The 26342-nt window shown below is 36.9% G+C and overlaps 1 protein-coding gene across 4 annotated transcripts in view; it reads right to left on the bottom strand.

Annotated features, from left to right (window-relative positions):
• The window catches only part of pcdh9 (protocadherin 9), a 117746-nt gene that overhangs the window by 19937 nt on the left and 71467 nt on the right, over positions 1–26342 (bottom strand). For 2 of the 4 annotated variants that reach the window (XM_077712773.1, XM_077712774.1), the window contains one exon: positions 7097–7298. In XM_077712773.1, coding sequence (XP_077568899.1) covers positions 7097–7298 — 202 coding nt within the window. The remainder of the gene's footprint in view (positions 1–7096; positions 7299–26342) is intronic. The other 2 variants (XM_077712776.1, XM_077712777.1) reach the window with 1 other exon arrangement.

The raw sequence follows: 26342 nt of genomic DNA, 5'->3' as shown, positions 1-26342 counted from the left end.
TAATGAGTGGTAATATAACTTAATCGTGAACACAAAGATGTATACCTTGCGTGTACTGTGTACTTGGTGCAAAAAGTATGTAAAGCATGTATTGTGGTAGTTATAATAGAGGTGACCAAACTTCGCGATTTTTTGGTTATCGCGGCCATATCTGGCCTACCTTAACCGCGATAATCGAGGGATTACTGTAATGTGAATATGAAAACCTTTTACTACCCATGCAAAAATATGTATGTAAATTGTTGGTGTTAAAACACAGCCATGCTGTTTATTGTGCAACAAGGTCAGTGTTTTTTGAATTAAATAGACTTTAAGGGTGGCAGTTTTAAAAATGAAATTATACAAACATGGTCAATGCATCAAGTAGAAAATCAACAGCTGATTAAAGCGGTTAGAGTGTTTGCATCCATCGGAATTTTTTGAGGCGAGTGCCACATAAAGAAGGGCCTACATGGAAACTGTGCCAGCTCATCTACATGTAGCTTCAGGCTTTTTGGTGACGCTGATGACACCAGCTGAGTCAGAGCACTGTCAATCAACTGCCTGTCCAGTCGAATCCATTTTAAAATGAAAGACATTTCAATGTTCAGCATAAGAACATGAAATTTAGTTTTTCCACCTCAAAGCTTTGAAAGTGCTACAAACCGTTGTATCAGTAATGAGGATTCACGACAAGGATTTGCACCTGCCCTACAGTCAAAGGCATGGCTTCAAGTGACACAGTGGGTGTTAGATGGACCAACTCTTTGAAAGGCAAGTTACAGGTTTGCCTCAGGGCCTTTGCATAATATATCTATTTTTTTCTTTCTTTCTCAAGGTGGCAAGAACAATAACTACAATATTTCTGGCCACACCAATTCATGCTTCACGTGAACACTTCATGAGTTATTAGTTATTGAAGTTCGTGTCACACATGCTGAAGCACTGTCTTTTCATTGTGGGACATCTTTCCATTAACTGCTTACCATTTCTATATTAATTTTCATAGACACAAATTTGAGTGCTTGTCCACATATACATCTATATATATTTTTTTTACATATTTGGCCAAACATTTTTGACATATTGGAAGCAGTTGCATAAAAAAGACCTTTTTCACATTTGCCATGCCAACATTTCTGGCTTCATTAACGCTTCAACAACAAAATAAAAAGTTCATTTAAGACCAAAGGCTATAATAGACGGTAGTTAAAGCATTTATTCAATCAAAGAGTCAAGAGAGGTAAATAATAATTATAATGGTGGCCACAAAATTCTTATTCTATATCTCCCCTCTGTTTAAATGCAGTACATGACAAATGTATGTCAAATAAAGTGAGAGGAGTACGCTTTTTTATTTTACTTTCTTGAAAAGGCTTGGTATTTAAAACCCGTTCTCTTCTCAAAAGTGCTCTACTTGGCCTGACCTTTTCCTTTCTATCACTTACAAGACCCGTATTTATTCAACTCTCTGAGTGATTACTTTATGCCCCGTCAGCTCACCTTGAATTCAGCTGTCATCATATCAACTATTTTCAATGTGATATTGTTTCTCACCTTTTATTAGTGGTGAAGTCTGTGTTGAATACTCTTCCCCGCAACGTATTACTCATCTCCATAAGTAACACAGTCACCAAAGTGCCTTAATCCTTTGTAAAACAAATACACTCCCTAAATGTTCCTACCCAATCACCAATATATCAATAAAATCTAAGTAGATATACAATATTTTAAACGAAGATAACTTATTTCATCCACATTGTTCCAAATTGAATAGTATCCACAACACAATAATGTTCACAAAACATAACTACTTTAAGAAATCAGATTGGTATTGCATTTGCGCATGCATGTGTGTGTTGATATTTGTCGGAATGAATGCTAAAAATATTCCAGCAAAATGACGACAAATAAAATAGCAGACTTGTGGATGTTTTTTTAAGATGTGAAGAGCAAATCACTAAGAGAAGCCTGTGAAAATAAAGCTGGATCGCTTTACCAATCAAGAGCTGTTCTTTTGCACAGACTTTTGATTTGTAAATTTTAATGCAATCAACTTCACTCTCTAACTCAAGATTTAATTTAAATATGTTTAATATTTACTTCCAGAATGTCAGAAGTGCTGAAACGAATGCAGAACATTTTATCTCAACTTTCTCATCATTAATTGTCTTACACTCTACATCTGTTTGATTTGTTTATTTCTTGCGAAACAAATGTTCAACGTTAACATGATGAATTGTGTCTCTTGCTTATTGTCTGCTAAAATAAGCTTCAACAACTATGTGCCCCTTGTGAGGATAAGTGGTATTGGGAGTGCTGAAAGTAGAGAAACAGCAATCACACTTTGTTTTCACCACTTTTCACAGGGATAACAGCACTTATGTAAATATACCACCTAAGGTTGAATATTTGTGAACTCTGTATGAATTGCTTATTAACTAAAGAAAATCACAAAACATTTCTTTTCCAGTAATATACTATAGCTAGACAGCCATTAATTTTATATTAATAATACATATTTTTAAAAACTGTACATTTAATGGGCAAAATGCGTCATACAGTATAAAGAAAAGTCTTTGTCAGTCATATTTGTCCTCTGTTTGGCCTTGAGATGTTCAAATCTGGCATTCTTTTCATAAGAAAAACCATTGTACTTAATACACAATGTACTGTTATAGGCATTATTACATTACATTACATAGATAATTTGTTGTCGGTGCAAAAAAAATGCAATTCACATTATTTTGGTTTCTTATGCACAAGTGCATATTTACATTTAAGTAAATATAATTGGCTGCCAACACTGGATATGTGTGTTAAATGTAAGTTATTCTATTTATTAATAATAAAATACTATATTTTGCCAGTTAACCATGGGGGAATGAGTCGACTGTTATTCCTCATTACTTTTAACCTTCTTGAGCTCACTGTGAATAGTCATCTTAGAGGATGCTCTTCATCAGACCCCCGTCTGCTCACGCAAGCTGTTGGCAATGACTAGCGCAATAGTGACTGAGGCGACTCTGAGACGATGTTTACTGGTTGACAGCAACACCCTGCTTCCCCTGTATGCTCCAGCAAGCATTTCCATTTAGTTCACTTCAGAAGCACCTGTCTAATTTTTCCGTGGAGACAGAAATCCTTTAAACCCCTTTGTATCCTAGGGCAACATATTTACAGAGGCCTGGTTTTCCAATACCGAGGACAGATTAACACTCCTTCCAGATATATGAATCTATGCCACCCACAGGTTTCTTCCTGGGCCTGAGCGACTCTATCCATGGCCCTATCCCTATACTCATACCCTACACAACAATTTGTATGGAGTTTGATTCTGGAAAATTAAACTAAACTTTCCTAAAAAGGACATTTAACAGGAAATTATGGAAATGCTGTGAGGAGAAATGATGCATAGAACATTATTAAAAAGGCAAACAAGCAAAAATCTTCTTGACATTTTTACTACAACATGAATGATGAAATTGATCTGCAGGAATCATTTGCAGTCATTTTGCTGCATGCGGTACAACGGCTGCCAAACTGACAGCCTGTTTTTACTCATTGCAAATTGTAAATGGATGTTTGAACTACAATAACGTGGGTGCTGGGAAAGGGTTCAGCCAATCAGACATGGCAATGCTTTTATCTCAACAAGCATCCAAAAACAGTGTGATCATATTTTACTCAAACATTTTAAAAGCATTCCCAAGACAACATATTTGCAATGAAATGCATTTAAAGCTCATTCCGAGTGTTTTGGGAATGTACCATTGGAATATCACATATTTGTTTTTTTTTTTTGCATACTCATTTTTGCCAAATTACTTCCTACTCATCTTTCACATTGAATAAAAAAATATAATGATATACTAACCATGATTATATGGGATAGTTGGTGATTACAATAGCACTACTAAAAGTAGTTAATCAGTTTTGATCATATGAAAATGAAAATTTAGCTTGGTTTCTTCTGTGATATTGCTTTTAAACTGACAGATAGGCATAGCACAAATTAATAACCATGTATATTTACCGTTTTGTTGTCTTTGTGTATTTGTCGTGCAACTGTCTCTCTTGCAAACTTTTTGTTTTGCTTATCCTCAAGCAGTTTTCTTCTTTTTCACAGTTTGAATGCATGTTCAATAAAAACTGCATTTTAATAATCAACAGGAGGATTTGACGAAAGTTACTCTCATACTATGCCTCCACACTTCTGCAAGAAAAATTCAAGATCCAAGTATTTGGTGCCAAGCAAGTAAGCATTGTTAAACATAAAATTCACTGGGAATTGGGTGTGTATTTTCTTTTTATTCATGGCACAGTTGTTTATTTAGAAGTACTACATGATTTGGGTTTGAATTTTTTTGTATTGCTTAATTACATTGCGATTTTATAGTAGGTCTTTCCATTTTGGGGGTATTTGAGGCATCTACCGTCTAAAACTATATAGAGTTCAACAACAAGAAATCTCACCACTAATGATAAAATTATTCATTTTTAAGTAACACTCTTACAAACATCTCTCTTGAGTAACCATATTCTGTATGAGTGTTTTGGTTTTTCACTTGAAGATTCCAATTCCCCCAAAAATATATATAACAAATTGGAGCCGGAACACTTGAAAGTACAAATTCAAGAAAATAACACAAAACATGGTGCCCCATGTTGTGTTAACTACGTAAAGTGGATATTTGCTGCATGCTGAGTCATTTCTGGGTTCACTGTAAATATGATTAATTATGTATATGTCAATGCAGTATTTTTTTCCTTAGAAGATAAAAAAACATGCATTTTTTTTAACTTGTTGAAATACCATGGGAATCCCATCCAAATATGTGTCAGTTTTCCCCTTAGTTGTTTATAAGAACCTACTGTATTAATGTATAAAAAGTATGTTTTTAAAAGCCAGAAACTGTATTTTTCAGGCTCCATTCGTGAAGAAAAAAGTGTTATTATTTCTGAAAAATCATTTTAACTATGCAAATGTTACTTGTGTCCGACAAATGTGGTGGCCAGTTATCCAAGTATAATTCTACATTCAGTCATTTTATTGGAATGGATTAAAGCATCACTAAACCCATAATGCGTTATCATATCCAAGAAAGGACAGAATAAGAATGATTCAAGTTATTTTATTGATCATCAAGAATGCATGCATTTTCTTGGCAAGGGACTATTTGATTGTTTGCAGTAATAAATACACATCTGTTGGTTTTTTATTATTTGTTTATATGTCTCCATCGATATTATGGAACTGCAATATATTTTTCCCATTTGGAATCCCAAGGACGAGTAACTTTTATTATTCGGGGTTGCCACTGATAAAAAGTTTACTCCTTTGAGTCTTTTAACTAAGACATAAATCAGCTTTGCAGTGTCACAGTGGCAGGCCATTGTCCCTTTTTCCCACATTTAACTTGTATTTATCATGCACCGGCTCTGTGTGGTTTGAATATTTAACCAATATTATTATTATTTTATCCTAGCTAAAGTCAACCCTTCAACACCTAAGTGTCCCTCTTGTTTTATGACTCTTTTGTTTGTCTTTCTTATGCATCTTTTTGAAAGTCTAGCTGGGTTTTCTCCAAGTTAATTTCAAAGCACTAAGCACTATATATTCTGTTATATGCCATGTATTGTTACCTGAGTTGGATTTATTTACTTCAACTTTGGTCTGTAGAACACCCAATAAGGTTCCAAAGACAGATATGCTTTAAATAAAATCAAAGTGATGCTGGATTTATAATGGATTTCAGGTATTATATCAGGTATTATTCAAAAACACTTCCATTCAATTCGGCTTTCAGGTACCCAGTTTAGCTGATCTGCCAACTCTAAGTGCATCCGAAAGCACAAACAGTTTAATCACACTATTTGTATTTATGTGGCACTGATTCCCCCACCCTCGGAACACAACCTGGCACCGACCTTGGGGCCATGCGCTTGATCTCAGCACAGACTTTACCACTTAATGATAAAATGAGAAAACTAGGTCGGAGATGTACATCACCACCAAAAATAGTGAGAAGTTAACATCTTCAGAGCACCAAGACTTACAACTGGGAAATCATCTCTAAATAAATCAAATGAGTTTCACAAATAGGTGAAGTGCCTTTGGGAGTCATAGGTTTGCTCTTGGGAAGAACGAACACTTCGAGATCATTAACTGAAAATGAATGACCTGCTCATGTATACACTAGAAACCCATTTGAGCAGTTAGATGAATCAAAATTAAAAGACTTTTGATTCTTTGTTATCTTACCTGTATTTGTATTCTTTTTTAACCTCAAGCTTAAAAAAAGAGTAACATATCTAAGCTTTGCAAACATTACATTGAGAGACAATTGAGACCTACATATTTTATAAAAGTTGTTCAAACTATACACAATAGGCCAAGAACGGGCATGTGCAACCCTCCCCATTTCCACACCATGCTGTAAAAGGACAAAGTGCTCTCAATTCTACAGAGCCATTAGATCACAATCTCAAATACATAGTTGGAATAATTTGGCCTATTTCCACCACTACAGGTTGTTGCTAGCCATCAAGCTACGCATGCAAGCTACAACCCTCCGGAAAATACATTTTCCCTTCCACGGGTCTCACTCAAAGGCTTCCCATCATCCCTACCTTCCAATACTTTCCCATCAAGTGGTGCATGGTGAACTGTTATTTGACACGGTGTAAATTTGCTCGGTTACAATTCTGCCAAAGGCCAACTGAATACAGAGGCAAAGGCCACCAGGGATCAGAAACTGCTTGGCCTCCATAGACCACATCTCTCAGGGCATAAACGCATCCGAATTGCTGGGAGGAATTTGGCAACGGGCATAGCAACTGAACAAAGATGTGCAATTGATTGTCAGTGGATGATCTGCTTCATCGGACGCGTTCACAGTCTGACGAGTGGAAGCTCAATTTTTACCGATTCTGAAACTTGCAACTTCATAGACATCACATTCTTTTTTTGTACTTGTTCAAATTGGAAGGTTCCTTAACAAAACCTGTCTTCTCTGCCAATTGTCAAATTTCAAAGGCATATTTTTGTCATTTACAGTGTCTTTGATACGGCCAACGAAATATGTTTAGACATACAGTAAATGTTAGAACTTACCATAGTTGGGATCAGAGTTGCCATCTGCTTCTGTTCTCTGGTCAGGGGAGGCCTGCTCATAGAAGTCATCTTGTGCCTGCACCAGAGGGAGAGGATGTGTGAGGAGAGAGCCACTGCCTACAGGCTCGTGCTCCCCCAGACCGCTGTCACTGCAGCTCTCCTGGGAGCCGTCCGGCAGGTGAAACGTGACACGTCGCTGCGACTAAAAAACCAAAAGCACAGGACAGAGCCTTACACATTAGTGCTCTCCATCGTGCCATATTAGAAAGTTAATATGAAATTAATTTATAGTCGAGAATGCTGCTCCAAAGTCCTAGCGATTATCATATATTACTGTTCTCCCTTTGGATATAGTCGTAGAATTATTTCCATTGATTGAAGAAGAAGAGTTGAAATTGAATAATCAAGCATTATTATTATCATTTGGTTAAAGATCTACAGAGACTTTTAGACTGTCTTTGGGGGCAAAGAAAATGATTAATTGTCACGTTTCACTGCACAATGACAACCCAAAAATGCAGGAAAACAATCAATCAGGTGAGTGATTAAAATGTATGATCCTTGACTAAGGTCATTTGAAATCAGGCATAATTAATATTTGCAATAATAATTCAATGTCCACAGCACTGTTTCATGAACTTTGATGACAAAATGGTTTGGTTTGTGTTGTCTGTTTGATTTGGTATTTACAAAGAAGTGATATTCACCAAACCATGAATGTCATTCCCACATTATGTCTATGCAAGTAAGAAATGTATTCTATGGTCTTTGACCTGTATTATTATTAATGCGTGTGCACACAACCAGAGACCAATGCACACAATCTTTAAAGCCAACCTGATTTAATTTTCAAGTACAAATTTTGATTGTCTTTCCCCTGTAGCTCCATGACATTTTCCTCTGGGTTTTTCATAAGTCCAGACACAAGCCTCCAGCTAACCTTTTGTGGGAACAGAGAGGTGTTCATGTCACATCATTGGTGGTGACAGACAGGCACAAGTTTTCCAGTAATTATTGGCAAAAGCAAAGGTCACCCAATCTGCAGTCTAATGCAAATGACCTCATTATATATTTAGAATTGCTCCAAGAACATGCAGCATCCAATTAAACAAAAAGGGTCTAATAACAGAACCGAGAATGTGGACAGGGGTGATAGGAGTGGGTAGGGGAGTCAGGGGCTCTGATTTGCAGAGGGAGGGATGTGGCCTTCAGAAAGAAATGCTGGAGGACATTATTGCGAATAATAAATGATGGATACAGGTACTTATTGGTGGTGCGCTGGGTCCTTTCTGATCTTTTCTTTCAAGTGTATTGTGAAGCGGTTCATAAGAGAGGGAAGAAGAAAATAAAAGAAGTATGTGGTCTGGTGTATATATATAAATATATATAAATGAAAAAAAATATATATATATACCTATATATATACACATATAATATATATATATATATATATATATATATATATATATATATATATATATATATATATATATATATATATATATATATATATATATATATATATATATATATATATATATATATATATATATATATATAAAGAGAGAGAGAGATACTACTTGACAATTCTAGATATGTGACGGACTTCTACGATGTCTGAATGAAGCCACACACACACACACACACACACACTTCATGTAAGATTGCATAAATAACTTTGAATTGACCTGTCTTGCAGAAGACTTGATTACTTGAGACTTACTTGGGTGTTGCAAATGTCTGAGTTCTACCAATCTCTGGGACCATGGGCTAAAATGTTTGAATACATTTCCACACTTGCCTGCTAAATTGCAATAATATTAGCATAAAAACATTTAAACTATCCCTGCTGCCAGTTTACAAGCTATTATGATTTATCACGCCTGCTAACCCCTATTATCAGCTTTGTGCGGTATTATTTTTATCTATTTATTTATTTAAATAATCTTTCTGGCTAAAGATACTCACACAAGCAAATCTGTCAAAAAAACAACAGAAGCCCTTTATACGTGTATGTGACCATCTTACAATAAATGTCATGCAAGCTTCCAATGAGCAGTCAGGAAAAAAATGTTATTGCATGCTGCTTGCAATGCAAATTAGAAAACAGTTTGTACATGAGATGAAAGTCTAGTTTGCACACTTCATTCAAATGATGTCCAAGTAAACTATTCATCAAACAGTAAAAAAGTCACAGCTTGCTAGTAGAGACAAAAGTAGCGCAGAAGCTTGGGGACAAAACTAGGTGGTTGCATTCCAAATTAATTTAAACCGCATCACAATCATCCGTTTTGGGTTTGGCGTTTTAAATAAATTCAAGAACTAACAAATAGCTCTTTAAACCAGAAGTATTGACTCCTAAAACGGCTGTATATTTTTTAAAACTGTGATGCATTATACCATCACATTTATTTGCAATGTTTCGCACGTACGTCGTCTCAGCGGCTTGAGTGGTTAGCACTTTGGCCTCATAACTCTGCGGTCCATGGTTCAAATCCAGGTCGGTCCACCTGTGTGGAGTTTCCATATTACTCCTAAGGCCGGCATGGGTTTTCTCCGGATACTCCGGTTTCCTCCCACATTCCAAAGATATGCATGGTAGGCTGATTGGACACTCTAAATTGCCCCTAGGTATGAGTGTGAGCGTGAATGGTTGTTTGTCTTCTTGTGGCCTGCGATTGGCTGGCCACCGATACAGGGTGTCCCCCGCCTCTGGCCCAAAGTCAGCTGGGATATGCTCCAGCACCCCCGCAACCGACCCTAGTGAGAATAAAGCAGTTCAGGAAATGAATGAATGAATGTTTTACGTGTGTTAAGAAGAAACATGTTGTCAGTAGAGGCAATATGTACAAATTAGCTACATGTAACAAAGTCTGAATTATTTTACTTTGCTTTTTAGTGTCTTTTCGCTTCCCGAGTCTGACCATATGGAGCATAACGTTCAAACAAAAAAGCAACCTCTGTGCGGTATTGTGTTTCACGTGAAAACTGTATAACACTTTAATCTGTAAGTAAGAAGCTTTTGCACCCCTGAGCTGAATTCAAATGCAAAAATGTGCGCAATTGCTCATCCAGAAGAACGAAACCTCCTTAGCCTCACAAATAATCTCATCTAGCAGCAGTCTGACACCTGCAGTGAGAGAACACATCCCATGAGTTTGTTCTCACAATCACACCACTAAGGGAGATCAGTCATCCGGGAGAACAAAACTTACAAAAAGATCTTTGTCTCGATCCCTCAGCGCTGCACATCCTTTCCCCGAAGACCAAAGGTTCTCTGCCATCTACTGGCTTTCTTTGGGAATACATATTAATAGCTTGGTGAACCCCAAAACATCATAGAATTTATTTTCTTTGTAGTTTGCTTCAGTCAAATTTATTTGGAGGAAAAATTCATTTTGAGTGAAAATGACATCATACTTATGTCTGTCTTGAATATTAATTTAAACACTGACTCATTCTGCTTTGACTACATTTCCTTGTGACGGTGTATTATTGCCTCCACATTAAACTATTATAAGCGTACATGTATGGCAAATAATTATCACTGTTTTTGCGCTTTGTGTGTCTGTGTACAACCAGTGTGCACATCAGAACCATCCAATCAAATGATCTAAAGCAGATTAATGGATTCAATTCAGAGATAAACATGTTTATTTCTCTTTCCACATATTTGCATTATGTATTTTCAATTATCATGCTGTAAACACAAATATATATTTTTAGTAAAATGAGGATAGCCCTTACAAGTGTGTACTGATGCTAAATACTTGCATCAAGAACAATTTTTGTCAATAATGAAAAGTTTATCATATATGTTTTATCGTATAATCATTCTAATGTTTATTTGTTGTACCTAATTATCTGATCCATTGGCAAAATTTGGCAAAATTTGGGAAATGAGGAGAAGTCGCGAGATGTGACTTACAAAATATGGAACATTTATCAGTCACTTAATTAATATTCTAGTCATACAAAATATTAAAGATTAGATAGTGAGAGAGAGAGATTGTGAGAATGAGCGAGAGAAAGAAGTGTATTTTCCCATTATAAATTATGATTGTGTGGTCAGCAGTAAAATGAGAAAACTGAAGTCTTCAAGATATTCGACAATGAGCGAAATCCACAGCTTGTGCTTGTAAAACAAGGTGCTTACCCGTCACAAAGCGGTAGCATTTGGTTTTTTTTTTTCGGGTGAGCTGAACATTGATCTCGTGCTAGCGCTCCAGCTTCACTCTAGATTTGGTTTGTCGTTAAATAAAGCTGACTTCAGGTTACCGAGAACTGCAAGATTGGAGTAGTTCAAGCTGTTCTCCTGTGCCTGAAGCGAGGCTGGAAAAACCTGTTTGACTGCCACAGAGCATCAGCTAAACATTAACCTCTTCTGATTCATTCATTGGCACTACCCTCTGTTGCCATTCACAGCTATAAAGCACAAGACACAGCAATTCTCCTCTGAGTCTTTCACATTAAGGAGAATAGTGTGTCAGTCAAAAGGCAGTTATCTACAGAGCAGAGGTTGCCAGGTATCCTAGCCTGAAAAGGGGTTTGACATTTTTTAATGAATTATTGTCAGCACTATTCATTTTTTTACCCTTTACTGTGCTGTTCTCCACAATAAAGTATTGCACTATCCTATTCGAAACAAAGTCAAAATACTGCATGTATATGATGTATGAAGTGAGCCTTCACTTGGGACGAGCATATCTGTGACCCGCCACAGCAGATGTTTTAGTGTGTGTTACATTTTATGTTTAATACAAAGTAGTGATTCAATCTAAAACCTACTGTATATGCTATAAATAGGCATCCTACACTGTTAAGCGATGCTGTATTTTTCCTTTTTTTTAACCTGCAATTATATTAACCCTAGTGCTCTACAGTTTAATTACCTGGATTTATTCTGAAGACATTTTTTTCCCATCTATGGTCTATCTTATTTAGTCTTTTTACATTACCAGTTACTGTATATGAATTCCAGTATATGGTTCAATGGTGCCTCGCAATTGTAAGTGCATTTAACTTCAGATATTTCCACCTCATGAGAATGTGTTTCATTTCAGCAGGAAAGAACATTTTGTGCACAAGAGGTATGTTGAGCAACACTGCATAGTAGCAGATGTCGCTTTACTTTTAATGAAATAAGGGTGGTGTCAGAGGTGATGCCTTGTGCTCGAGTGCCATGAAAATAGCTCACAGTGCCTCAAAATATTGCAATTGACACTCTCCTTTGAGCATATGTCTGTGCAGGATCACACTTAAAGCAGGTCTGTGATGACTGTGAAACATTGAAGCCGGAGAGTTATTGGAAGGTGAAATGAGTATTTTAAGACAAATGAACAAGGATGTGTTGGAAGCGCTTCTATTACTCTGATGCGGTGCTATAGACGTCTCATATTTCTGAGGTTAAGGGTTCGAATTGGGACTCTCGCACTACAATATGACGTTTGCATGTTCTCCCAGAGCTTGGTTGGTGTATCTCTGTGTACTTTTGTTTTGGTAGGTAGCTGGATGAATGATAATACTGTTGTTCCTCATGTTTTATCTTCATCTAAAACCATGCAAAGTCATTTTTCCCATTTGCTCATCATTAATTACCAAAAAAAAGTAATGGTCACTTCATTATTTTACATTAATAGTAAAAGTGTGGCTTGTTGTGTGAGAATTACTTTGACTTAGTGAAATGTTTTAGTTATGTTCTTTATTTTCTATGCTGAATTATGGCAATATTGAAAAATTATTTTCAGTTTAATGGTTTTAAATAGTAGCATAATGGCCTAGTTTAGGAATTTCCTGAGACCATGAGCTTTCCCACAAATAAAAGAGATCGTTTGGTAAAATAATGCATTCAAAGTGGTGTTGTTACACAATGCAGAACATTAGAACATTTGATTGTCGAATGGTTGCAGTTTTGCGTATTATATTTATATTTTGCTTGTGCAAACCATGTATCTCTTGTCTCTTATCCTCATGAACTCTTATGTCACAGGAGACGGCCAAACCATGGACAATATCTTCACTTAGTGTAACACTGTTTCCCCTATTGCAGCTAGAATAGCTGACCAACTCACTTTATCCACCAAAGTTATAAGGGTAATTGGACTCTGTGGAGGGATAATAGCTAGCACTAAAACTAAAATAAAAAATATATAAAAAGACTGCAAAACACACACACACACACACACACAAATACATCAACTTTTTTTTTTAAATCCGTGTAAACATAATTTTTAGAGTATTGCAGGTTAAAAAAAAAGATAGGGTATAGCTAGCTCCAGGCTTGACACACTCCCTGTTTAGCTAAGTTTAAACAGAAATCCTCCAAAGTAACATTCGGCAAAAATATGTGATAGTTTAGTCATGGAAATAAATGGAAATGTTGTTTGCTATTCAAGAATATCCAAAGGCAAAACATGTGCGGTATTACATGTTTTGAACACTCTCTCCCAATAAACATTCCCCCTATTGGTACAAAATTGGAATAAATATGTCCTCATTGTGAGTCTGTGTGTATGTTGGTTTCTGAGTGTTCAAAAAAAGTGCAGGCATTCACTTGGGACTCTTTCTAACTGTCGAAATATCCAAAAAGGACAAATAACTAACAACATAGCGTTACAGTGATTTTTATTATTTTTTTCATTCATGCCTGTCAATATTAGCATTAACAGACATTATTGAAATAATGATAACGGGGAGATGCCACACTATCTTCTGGGATTTGAAATTCAGCGAATATATAATGGATATTAGGTTCAAGATGAGCATTATTTAAACACAAGTGCTAAATCTTCTCTACTGGCAGTGTGTAAACATAAGCAATGCCGGCAGTCTGTATCACCATGACTCTCATAACCCAACTGTGCCCTGAAACGCCGCATTGAATCCCTCGCAAGTCCAGTGGCTTATCACATAAACAATGATTGCACTCAAAGTCATCAATCACATGAGTACAGTTGTATATGCTGTAAGACCTTTTTTTAAAGCAGTGGGGCACAAACCATACGATGCCACAAAATAACACACGTCAACGATGATCGAGGGTTTCTTCAAATACAGTAGAATCATGTGCTATACTTTGCATCAGTGATGCTTGCCATCAAAGTGCCATCCAAAATGCCACATAAAAATGGTAAAATGAAAAAGTGCCTCTCAGGTCTTGCAGCTGAGGCAGAAAGATTTAATGAACTAATTGGGAACCAACTGAGATAATTAGGCATTTGGGATATGGTATGATCCCAATCTTTTTTTGCCTGTTGCTTCAGCACCATAGTGTGGTGTATTCCTGCTGTTTAATTTTGTTAATTAACATGAATGTTTGAGTCACTGTCGACAGATTAGCAGAGTGTAAAAGGGAAAACAAGCGAATGATTAAAACGTGTTCCCATCAACTTAACAATGTTTTCTTCTAACCTTTATGCCTTTGGGAATTGTAAGCCTTTGCCGATTCAAAAAATGATATATGTAATTTAATTGAATTTAGTTTTTTTTAAAGTTTTTTTAAGGAGAACAGGTTTGTGGATAGATGATGCCAAGGGATAATGACAAAAATGCTTATACCATTTATCCACATGAAACATTATGCTTCGTTTGCTACTCTTTGAATGCAAGTGCAGTCAAGTTGACTTCAAAATGGTATAATCACACAAGAAAATTGTTGCTACACCTTTGTCATTAAAAAACAAAATAAAACAGAACACACAATGGTGAGTAAAATCCCTTGATACCAAATGAACACTGTGATAATAAACTTTTAGCAAGATAAAAATCAGTCATTATTTTTGAAAAAATAAACTAGAAAAATGATGATGCCCATAACTTTTATTCGACACCTTCTGATAGCAATCTTTACAATCAAACATTTTTTGTTGTTGTAAATGTTAATGAGACGTCTTATCAACATCTATTTTCGTCCACTCCTTTGAAGCAAACTCCTCCAGTTTTCTCAGGTCTGAAGAGTATGCACGCCATATAACATGTTTAAACTCATTCGACATATCTTCAATGGAATTTATATCTTAGCTCAAATCAATCACTTGTTTCCTTTTGGACATTCTCATGTCTTTCAGGCTGTGTTTTAGGTCATTATCCTATCGAAAGAGCGATAACCTGCGATTTGGAAAGAAAAATTCTGACAAATGGCAACACAAGTCCTCTACAGAATACCTTGCTTGCCTTGAAATTTCATTGTACCTTTCAGAGCTTAGATAAATCCTGTAATCGATGCAGTACAGACTACAGAACTTGTATCACAGTAAAGACACTGTTCTTTTCTTGATATGTTTCATTGTTGTGTCTAAGAACATTAGGTTACTGTACAATAATACAAAGCTCAAATTCTGTCTTATCTTTAGAAAGGACATTCTCCCTGAAGCTTTGTGGTTTTCTTACTATGCATTTTCACAAATTCCTTTCTTGCGTTATTGTGATTTTTATGAACTCTGATGCAAAAAAAAATGAAGCATGCAAGAAAAAAAACACCATGAAGAAGGCTCAGTACTCTTTTGGGGCTGCTACCTCACAGAGGGTTTCTTGGAACTGTCCATGGTGCCTCAAAAGGCTACACAACAAAATATTAAGTCATGGGTACTATTATCTTTGTCCAAGGTTGGCTCATTACTTTTTGTGTTTAATAAATAATAATTTTGAAAAGAATTTCCAAAGAATTGGCTGGCTTTGTTTAATCTCCAAGAGATGTTTATGTATTGTTACTTTAATGTTTTCCAAGTGATTGTGGGTATTTTTCATTCATTAAGCCTGTAGTGCCAACAAATGTGTCGTTGTGGGTACAAACAATGATGGAGTAAACATGTTTGATTAACAGTTGTATTAGTGAACCTGCTGCCAATATCTACACACAAGAATCAAGTGTGTCTAGTGGCTATAGCCCAATGAACCAATTCAAGGGATTGGTCCAAAATTTCAACTTTCAACTTTGTCTAGACACAAATGGAGCTCATTTACAGCAGACTATCATTATTTTGGAGTTTTCACCTAATGAGAAATTACGATTAGCTAAATGTTACCCGAGAGTAATTGAGCAGGACTTTTGTTGTTTGCTGTGCTCTTATTATTGGATGCCAAGGTGTCCTTCTGTGAGGCTGACAGGAACTGAGTGGTAGGCCAAATTGATTGGTCTTCTCTTGCCCGCCAAAATGACCTGAACTCAATTTGCTTGCGATGGCTTCAATTTCCTGGCTGGGCACAATCCTCCTACCTCTCCTCCTTCCCACCCCAACTCCCTCTCTTCCTCACTTCCTCCAGCTCTTAAAGAATCTCCTCCTTGCTCGAGAGCTGTCATTTAATTAAATTAGTCAATGAGATGGGGGGTTCTTTTTGTCCTGTCACGTCAAATGTAGTTGTCTCCTGTCCCTTTGCTAATTTGTAAAAGAAAAACAACATGTATACCATGATAGGGGTTCGACTTTTATCTCTCTCTCTATATATATTACATACCTGGTGGCAGTGTGATTTTGAGTATGAGTAGTTGTCTGTTTCATTGTGCCCCAGCAACAAATTCAGTCTCCCCCACCTGCTGCTAAAGCACCCCCTTCATGAGGATAAGGGGTATAGAAGATATATATAAAGACATTTTTTTCTCACATTCTAAAACTTCAAAATTTACTGGCATATGAGACCCCCTACATGTAGCTATGTTTTCTGCAATAGTAATTGCCTGAAAAAAAGATACTAGATCTTTGCTTATCCCTAAATTTGAAGAAAACCATGTTAACTAAAAAAATGTCGAATTTCCAAACTCATGTTGTAATACGCAAAGGGCCATTGTGCCCCTTACAAATGGGTGAGACTTGTACTAAAAAAAATCACCTGGATCGGTCCACCTGTGTGGAGTTTGCATGCTCAAACCCAGGCTTGTGAGGGTTTTCTCCGAGTTCTCCGGTTTCCTCTCTTATTCAAAAAAACATGCATACTAGGCTGTTTGGACCTCAAGGTATGAGTGTGAGCGTGAATGGTTGTCTGTCTCCGCGTGCACTACGATTGGCTGGCCACCAATTCAGGATATCCCATGCCTCATGCCTGAAGTCAGCTGGCATAGGCTCCAGTACCCCCTAGGGAGGATAAGCGATTCGGAAAATGTATTAAAAAAAAAGGCTCGGAAAACACAAAGGGTTTGTTTTCAGAAGATTACTAATGTGTATTTTTCCATAACAAATTTAACTGGAAAGACACCCTATTTGCATGACCAAACTTTCAGAAGCCTTGTCTAGTAGTCTTGTGAACTCATTTCAAATGCACATAATACCCACACGGTCAACGACTGATTAGAAGAAAAACAGGATCTAAGGCCGGAGTCAAGCAAAGAGGTCTTTGAAGTGATTACCTTACATGCTTTGGCCTTGCTTTTGTTGCATGAAAGATAAACATGTGGAGCTGCTCAGCATATGCCAGCTTATGTCAAGATGAAAGATTTTTACTAGCCAATATCAGAAATCCGCTGAATTTACTGAGGGTATTAACTGGCCTCAGAAATACACTGCTATTGCAAGATCATAATCTGATTTCAGACACTGTCAGCCTCTCAGCATTTTACTATGGCCAAGAGTTCAGAGATGATAGCCTGCAACCACAACAAAAAAAAACCTTGACTTTCACCCTCCACTTTGTTTATCTTTAATAATCTTTCCCTTTACAAAGTTTAAAAAAATCCCATACCCAGGCATACAATTGCAAACATGTAGGGCATTCTATTAGATAAGCTTCAAGCACCATACAACAGCCTTTCAACGTTTTTCTCACTATTTTAATATTTGTCTGCGAGGATATGCTCTCTTCTGGGTGTATTTACAAGCGGACTCACAAACTTTTATCTTTAGGAAAAAAAGAAATCTGACTTATATTTAATAGTGATCAATCTCACTTGTGTATAAACCAGGAGGCATGGATGCAATACACCAAATAAAGGATAGGGAATTGAAAACGTTTTTTGCTTTCTTTTTTCCAATTTGGCTTTTTAAGTTGCACTGTAGTTGTATCGCTATTATAATTATGTTGACCTAAAGCTGTTGACACATTGTTGCAGTACTTTACCTTTCAATGTGGTTGTGACTAATCATAAAGCCCAGAATCTAAAAGTGGGGAAGTTAGACCACAACATAATGGTAGCAGTAGTATATATCTATCTATATCTATATCTAAAAAAACATCATGGAGAAGGTTCAGTACTCTTATGGGGCTGTAATATCACAGAGGGTTGCTTGGAGCTGTCCAAGGTGCCTAAAATGTTTCACAACAAGATATTAGGTTATGGGTACTATTATCTATTAAAATGTTGTCTTGTTACTTTTTTAGTTTACTAAATATTTTTGAAAATTATATATATATATATATATATATATATATATATATATATATATATATATATATATATATATATATATATATATATATATATATATATATATATATATATATATATATATATATATATATATATATATATATATATATATATATATATATATATATATATATATATATATATATATATATATATATATATATATATATATATATATATATATATATATATAGTCTTTATGCCGCCTTACATCGTTGAGCTGTTTGATCACTTAAGGAAACTTGACTTTTGCCGAGAATGTATTTAGTCTACAAAGAAATGCTGTGCCTTGACGGTGGAATCTGTTCTAGCGCTTTTCAAAAAGCCCAAGAGGGACAAAGCCAGAAGCTTATCCTTTGTGTATGGGGAACAAGGGATAATTCGGGCCGCTGGTGCAATGACAGTAAGGTTGCAAGCAGGATACCGATGGGTCCCCGTAGCTCCAGGGAAATTACCAAGCGATATAAATAAAATGCTTTGAAACATTGCATGATTGTTTTCGCTCCCCCATATCCATCTTTTTTGACGTGTTGAAATACCTTTATGGATTCCATCAACACAAATTGAATGGAAGGTGGAAGACAAACTTGTAAATTTGATTCTCAAAAATACTGCCAATCTCATCCTCATTATTTAACTATATAGTCAAAACATTTGCATGCCTTAATTCATTACTGAGAAATCTTATTGCATTCACCTGCAAAAAAAATTCAAAATAATATAATTGCGGGGTTGTTTTTTGAATTATATATATTTTCTGAAACCTCTGTGGTCAGCATGTCGGACTCACAGTTCTGAGATTGAGGGTTTAATCCCAGGTTTCCGGCCGGAGTTTGCATGTTCTTCTCGGGTGTATTTTTCCCGATTACTCCGGTTTCTTCCAACTTCCCAAAAACATGCATAGAAGGCCCAAGGTATGTGTGTGAGTGTGAAAAGTTGTCCGTCTCCTTGTACCCTGACATTGGCTAGCCAACAATTCAAGGCATATTGTTCGCTGGGCTCCAGCACCGTGACAACCCTTGGGGATAAGCGGTACTGAAAATTAATGAATGAATAGCTGTTGGAGGACAAAATACATGACAGCCTAAAAATGGATATCTATCAACTCATATAATAGTGTTGTCATCCGGATGTGCATTCCCCTTTCTACGTCTGCTTTTCATATAAATATAGCATGTGAGAAAGCCGTCCACTTTGGGGAAAATATTAGACTTTTAAGTGCGCCCTATGTGAGTAAATATGTGCCATGTTGCATTTGTACGATTACGGGAATGGTAATCTTTAATAAGGGGAGCAATTGGCCGAGGTTGACAGGTATGGAAAATGTGTCCTTGCATATTACTAACCGGGATGTAGAACAAAAAGATCTCAAACAGTGAGGTGTGATTCTTAGGCCTATGCAGAAGAGAACATATCTGTAAGGGAAAAAATCCAGGCATGTGTTCTTTTTCAAACATTAGTTGTCGGCAGTAACAAAAGCTAAAGACATGATTACCTGGGCCAAACAGAAGAACATGACAGTCTGATATGTACATCGAAAGACCGTCCGGAGGGGGCATGACAAGACTGGCCTAGATGATTCAACGTGTTTGATTTGTGCACCACACCATGAGGTATTTGAGTTCCCATGCTGAGTTTATACATCTTAGTTTGGCTGAGGGACAATATTGGTATTTTCCAGTAAAAAGACTTTATAGTGGTCAAGGGCAAGGTAATATCAACTGGGATCCTGTATTGTCAGTACTGTATTCTCAATAATTCTGGAATCAATTTGCTTGGAAGAACTTGCACCATGTGTTTTGAGTTATTCTTAATTGCCTTTTTAACTTTGTATCTACTACTACTTACTGAACACGATAGGGTTAATTTCAAAAACACATTTAAATGTTAGTTGGAATTCTGACTGCAATTCTTTAGGGAAACTTACAGAAAAGTCAGGTACCATTAAATGGCAAACTAAAGGAGTGGCCTCCAGCAATCCATTGCCCACACAAAAAAAAAAAAACACTTTTCAGCCTGGAAGGATTGAAGGAAAAGTATCACTTACAACCTAAGTATATGGAGGAAAGTACACCAAGGCACTTCTTTGAAAGCAATGGCAATTTTCCAGCCATCATTTAACTTTTATTTCAGAATTACAAAAACAAAGGGAGGAAAGGGTTTAATGGGTAACATTAACTGACAGCAACAGTAAGGAACAGAAAAGAATGAATATGTGAATCTGCAGTAAAGGAGAAACTAATAATACTGAAAAATAAAGATATTTTTTGAAGGAGGAAACTGTTGAGTAGATGTTGAGTGCTGGCCTATTATGATTTCTCTTCACTATTGCATCAACGAAGGGTGTTTACTATGCAGAGAGCGAGGAGAGGAGGATGATAATAATCTGTCTATGTTTTTCTTTTGCGGTGATGGGATAGTGGTACATTTGGTTGACTTTTGTGCAAGCAGCATGGGATCGATTGTCACTCAGGAGCTGTGTGATTGTAATTGCGAGTGGTTTTCTGTCTCTGTGTCTCTGCTGGTGACCAATTTTTGGTTTAGTCCGCCTCAAGGTGGATTGATCAATCGATCTATTTGTGTGTCTGTCCGTCCGACAATCTGAGTACCCCGAGAAAACCCATACAAGCCCAGAAAGAACACGCAAATTCGACACAGTGAGGACCCACCTGGGATCGAACCCTTGCCTCTTTCCTTTTATCTTGCTCATAACTCAGTTTGTGAATCACTTTCACTAGGATAATAATTTATAGTTTCACAGAGAAAATGGAGTTGAGATATGATCCTGGAATCCTGCCAAGAAGTAATATAATTCCAAAGTATATCGGCATCAAGGAAATCATTGAAAATCCTTTCTACAGCTGCAAATCATTTTCTCTTTCTTTTTGATTGACATAAAAACTAAATTTAACACCAGATTCTTGACATTTAAAAACAACAAGAGATCAAGATAAATATATTTGCATCTCATTACCAGAAATAGACTTTCCTTCAAACACAAATAATCATTATCATAATACCAATAAACATGCATATTACTTTCTTCTCCTGATTTGAGCAAGAGCGCTTTCAACAACAACCTTTCTTTTAAATCAGTTAATCATTGTTGACTTGAACAGAAAAATATTCATTCCATTTCTGTACTGCTTATCCTGGCCAACTCAGGACAGTAGACGAGTGATATCCTAAAGGAGACGGGTGAGTACAACTACCCTACCAGGCATGCTTTTGTCAGGTGGGATGTTACTGGAGCACCAATGGTAAACCCATGCAGGCTAGGGAGAGACGTGCTAAAAACTCAATCACAGTGCCGCGGTGGCCTAACAGTGGAAAATATACGCATTCAATTTCTGCACCACTTAACCTCACAAGGGTCAGAGAGGGTGATGGAGCCTATTCCAGCCAACTATGGGGCAGGTGGTAGACAGCCGGAATAGGTCGCTAGCAAATTGCATGGCACAAGGAGACGGACAACCATTCACACTCTCACTAGCTAGGGACAATTTGGAGTATTCAAGCCTACCCTGTATGTTTTTGGGATGTGGAAGCAAACCGGTGTACCTAAAGAAAAACCACTCAACTGGAGAAAACATGCAACCTGGGATCGAACACTCAACCCATCGCTCACCGGGAAACTCACAGAGGAATGTTTGTTTAAATGAGTAGGATACCACGAAGGCTCCGATTTTTGCAATGAAACTCACACACAGTAGGCTGCACACTCATCTCAAGAGCTTCTGAGCTTTCTATAAAGAGCTGTAAAACGTTTTGACATGTGACTATCTTTGCTTTGTCCTTAAAAAATATACCATCAACTTGCAGGTCAATCTGTCTCCTCATCTGTTAACCTCTCTCAAACTGTTTTTATTCTCTTTGCATGTGCACCCACATAACCTGCTGAGCACTTAGCCTGTTGATCCAGTAATGTGAGGAAAGCACTTGTGCTCCAATTATTCTCTTCTAGTTGTTCATAGATAGGATCTTTCTTCTCTATTAGCTAAAGGATATCATGCCCCCTGAGATTCTAGCTGGCCTTTCTGTGTTCAGTTCTGCAATACTTTCGACTGTATCTCCTAATGCACATGTGGGGACTGTTTGACCTGCAATTGATTCGACACGAATAATTTGGGTGAGAGCTCGTCTTGCAGTTAAACCTTGTTGAATTTGTTACATCTACTGAAAATCTGCGCTTGTACTGCATGTCCACACTCAAGGATATAAACGGCTGGATGTATCTAAAATTCAGCATTGTAAAACTGCAAAATACCATATACTCGAAGGGCTATTTGACAAGTCCTATTATCCATTTCAGTGCTTTCTGAATTCATTTTTTTCATTTCATTCTATTCAGTTTTGCAATTCTACTACCACCCGTGACTATTTTACATTGGTCTTTGGTCAGTCTCCAAACACACTGCATGCATACACACTACACTACACTACACACACACATGCACACACACACACACACATGCACTCACAGACACACACACACACATGCACACACATACGCACACAGACACACACAAATACACATGCACAAAGATCAAAATAGAATTAATCCTCCTTCTTGTTTCTAAAGAGCATATCTTTAAGTATTGCTGTACATTTGGGTGTTGTACTTTTTGTTGACATGAGCAGCATTAGTACTGCAGTTGTTTTGTTACATAATTCCATTTATAAAGTCTGGAAAAAAGTGCAATTTTCTGATATCATGAATAAATCAAAGCTTTTAGCAGCATGTATCCAACTATTATGCTGCTAGGGAAATGGAGAGCTCTGCTACCCAGTTATTGTGGGGGAGAGATCTCTGCTCAGAGATAATCTGTGCCATATCTCTTGCACAATTGAGGAATAATCTTCATCTTTTATGGTACAGTGTCATCAAGAGCTTAAAACCAGCAGCCTAATGGTTGAGAGAGGCAAGGCCGTCAAATGCAGGATGCCTGCTACACACATTGTAAGGCCTATGTGGCATTAATGGCATCTATACAGCCACAGGGTGACCATATGCTCGGGCATTTGGTAGAAGAAACATGTTCACTACAATTTGCTGAGCACAAAAACGCACTCTATCTGAAAGTGTTGACTGCCAAGTGACCAAATAGGGAGCTTTTTTTTTCTCTTTACAAGCGTAGTAAAGGCATGATCCATTAATCAAATTCATCATAAAATCATGAAGAAATTGTGAAGGGAACACCAATGTATTTGTTCATGAGAGACGGCTAAAAATGTATATTCAAAATGCAAAAAAAAAGTATTTGTTGTACACAATAAGTGCCCAAAATTTCACTGATGATTTCACTGCTGAGTTAAATAAGAAAATTTGATTTTCAATGAACTTTACATCCCCTCACTTGTTTCTCTCCCTAATAAATATTGAGCTTTAGGATATATGAGTGCTGTTCTATAACAGCACTACCAGCTGTGTCCTTCTGCATATTCTGGTCAATCTCATTCACTCTTGTACCACTCAAGAGCAATGGTCACCATTAGTGGGTTGACCTATGTTGTCCACAAGAGGAAAGGCGATTCAGAGGATGCACGGTAAAAGGAAAATCGGCCGGGAAATGACAGCGATGTGGGCTTCTCAAACATAATCTGGTTAGTCAGTGAATGTGCCTCTAAAATTTTAAAAGCTAGGGATGCCAAGGCCATATAAGGTTAGAAAGTAATTTTCTCATGTGCTGTGTAACTTGCAACTTCTGTGATGGGATGTCAGTTAAGATGGAGTCTGCTTGAGTTGAATGGGAATTCAGTATTCAGCAAATATGAATGATATACTTGTAATATTTTTTTATTATTATTATTTGTTTCCTAAAACTTTCACTCTACTGGTTACATTTTCCAAGAGCTGGATATGTCTGAATTTAAAAACCTCACCCGGTGCAGTCTTGATTAAAAATTACATTTAGAAATACACAAATAATGGAGGATGACAACAGATGCACAGCTATTTTCCTCCTGGCAGATGAAGGCGGAGAATGAAAAGCATGAATATGGAGAACTATGCAGCATAGGCTGGGCAACAAAGATTGGAATTCAACATGTATTCAATTTCCTCTGCTTTTTCTTAAAAATCATTACTCTGTGTGGAAAAATACTGCCAGATTTAAGCAATCTCAACTGCAACATTTGAATTTAAGGCAGACAACAAATCGAGTACAAATCATACCAGCTTGCCAGCACCACAAGGGGGAAACATCGCCCAACTCCACATCAAGCACAGTGGTTTTTTTATTGTGTTTTTTTTGCCCCTGTTTTGTCTTCTGTAATTGGTATGACTGCATGTATATCTTTAAGTCACTTCCGCTCTCACACACTGACATAATCAATATGGTCCATCATTGTCAATCTTAAATTTAGAATTCACTTAAACCTAAGCCCTCCATCCATCATATATCTCAAGGTCATAGGCAGAGGAAGGATGAAGGATAGCGATAAATGCATATGTGCTTGTGCAGTTGTGTGTGTGTGTTGGTGAGAGAGAGGGGGCAAAGAAATGGAGACAGCAGATTTAGTGTGAGCGTGTGTGAGTAAAAGTGTCACTGAAAGAGCGACAGAGAATGAAGCAGAGACTAGCAGGGGGCATCTAATGGCAGAGTACAAAGCTCAGCAACCCCCTAAGAGCCTCTGTAAGTCAGACTGAGTAGTGGTCTGAAATTAGCTGATTTTTCACTGTGAACAGTGCATATTATCTGAGTAGGCAACTGGGAAGAAGAGTAGAGGGTGTGCGAGTGTTGCAAGAGGAGGTGGGGGTCGGCGTTTAACTTAACAAGATTAATATGTTTGCCTCACGTCTTTGCGTTTTATTTCCTTCTCCTTGCAGGGTCCTTGTCAAATCTCTTTGGGCAGGCTCTCACACACATGGTGCTGCATGCAAGGAGACCTGAAGGACACTCCAGTCAGTGTCGAGAAAAGGAACAGACATTTTTTAAAGGCACTTTGATGAGCGTGTGACTTATGTTCTTCAAATAAAGGCATTTAGATTTTAGGGATTCAACTCACTTTCGTCTTTGCGGAGGGAGAAGCAATTTATTTTTTAATTAATAAATAAAAGCTTACTTTTTGAGAACAAATCACATAGAAAGCTCTCAAACTCAAACTGTTAAAATATATTAGTAAGTTAAATATGTTACCCTATTCCATTGTTTGTTGCTCTCTTGATGGAAAATAATATATTCTTACTGATTCATGTCTACCTTTAGTTTTTGAGTGGGATTGAATTAAGTTTTCGTCTCATCATTTTGCATGTGTTAGTCTGATTGCAGTCTCTGCTAACATTAGTTAATAAGTTAGTTTGATTGAAACTTTAATATTTTGGACTTTATTGCAGTTAATTTGTAAATTATCCGTGATTTACTACTACGTCTATTGCAGCAGGAATGACCTTGTTCAACATTTTCTCTTTTCTGATTTGTTTGACAAAAATGAACAAAATATGTAAGCGGTGTGCAAAGGCATTCCACTCATTGATGAATTGGATTAAATGATTTTATTATCATTATACAAGTATAATGAGATTTGGGAACAGTAAGTAATAGACGTGATGCCACTGACAGGTTTGCATTTTCTTTCGAGGAAAATGGAGAAAGCAGATCCAATCTTCAGCTCAGATTTAAATCTGCACCCGCAGTCAAACGTTTTGAGACACTTCACCATTCACTAGAATGAGACTGTGTCTGAAAACCTTTGACCGTGGGTGTAATGCAATCATGAAAACAGGTGATATACTGTACAGCACCGAAGGGTTAGATAATTAACCATTAAGAACGGGGATTTATATTCCATTGCTTGAAGACAGGTAGGGCATCTGAGATATTCTGTTTGCTGTAACCATGCAATGAGAGCATATTCTGTTCAATGCAGACATCCAATGGAACGGTATAT

This window comes from Stigmatopora nigra, chromosome 3 (assembly GCF_051989575.1).
Source record: "Stigmatopora nigra isolate UIUO_SnigA chromosome 3, RoL_Snig_1.1, whole genome shotgun sequence".
Taxonomy (NCBI): Eukaryota; Metazoa; Chordata; class Actinopteri; order Syngnathiformes; family Syngnathidae; genus Stigmatopora; species Stigmatopora nigra.
This window is presented reverse-complemented; position numbering and strand designations above follow the sequence as displayed.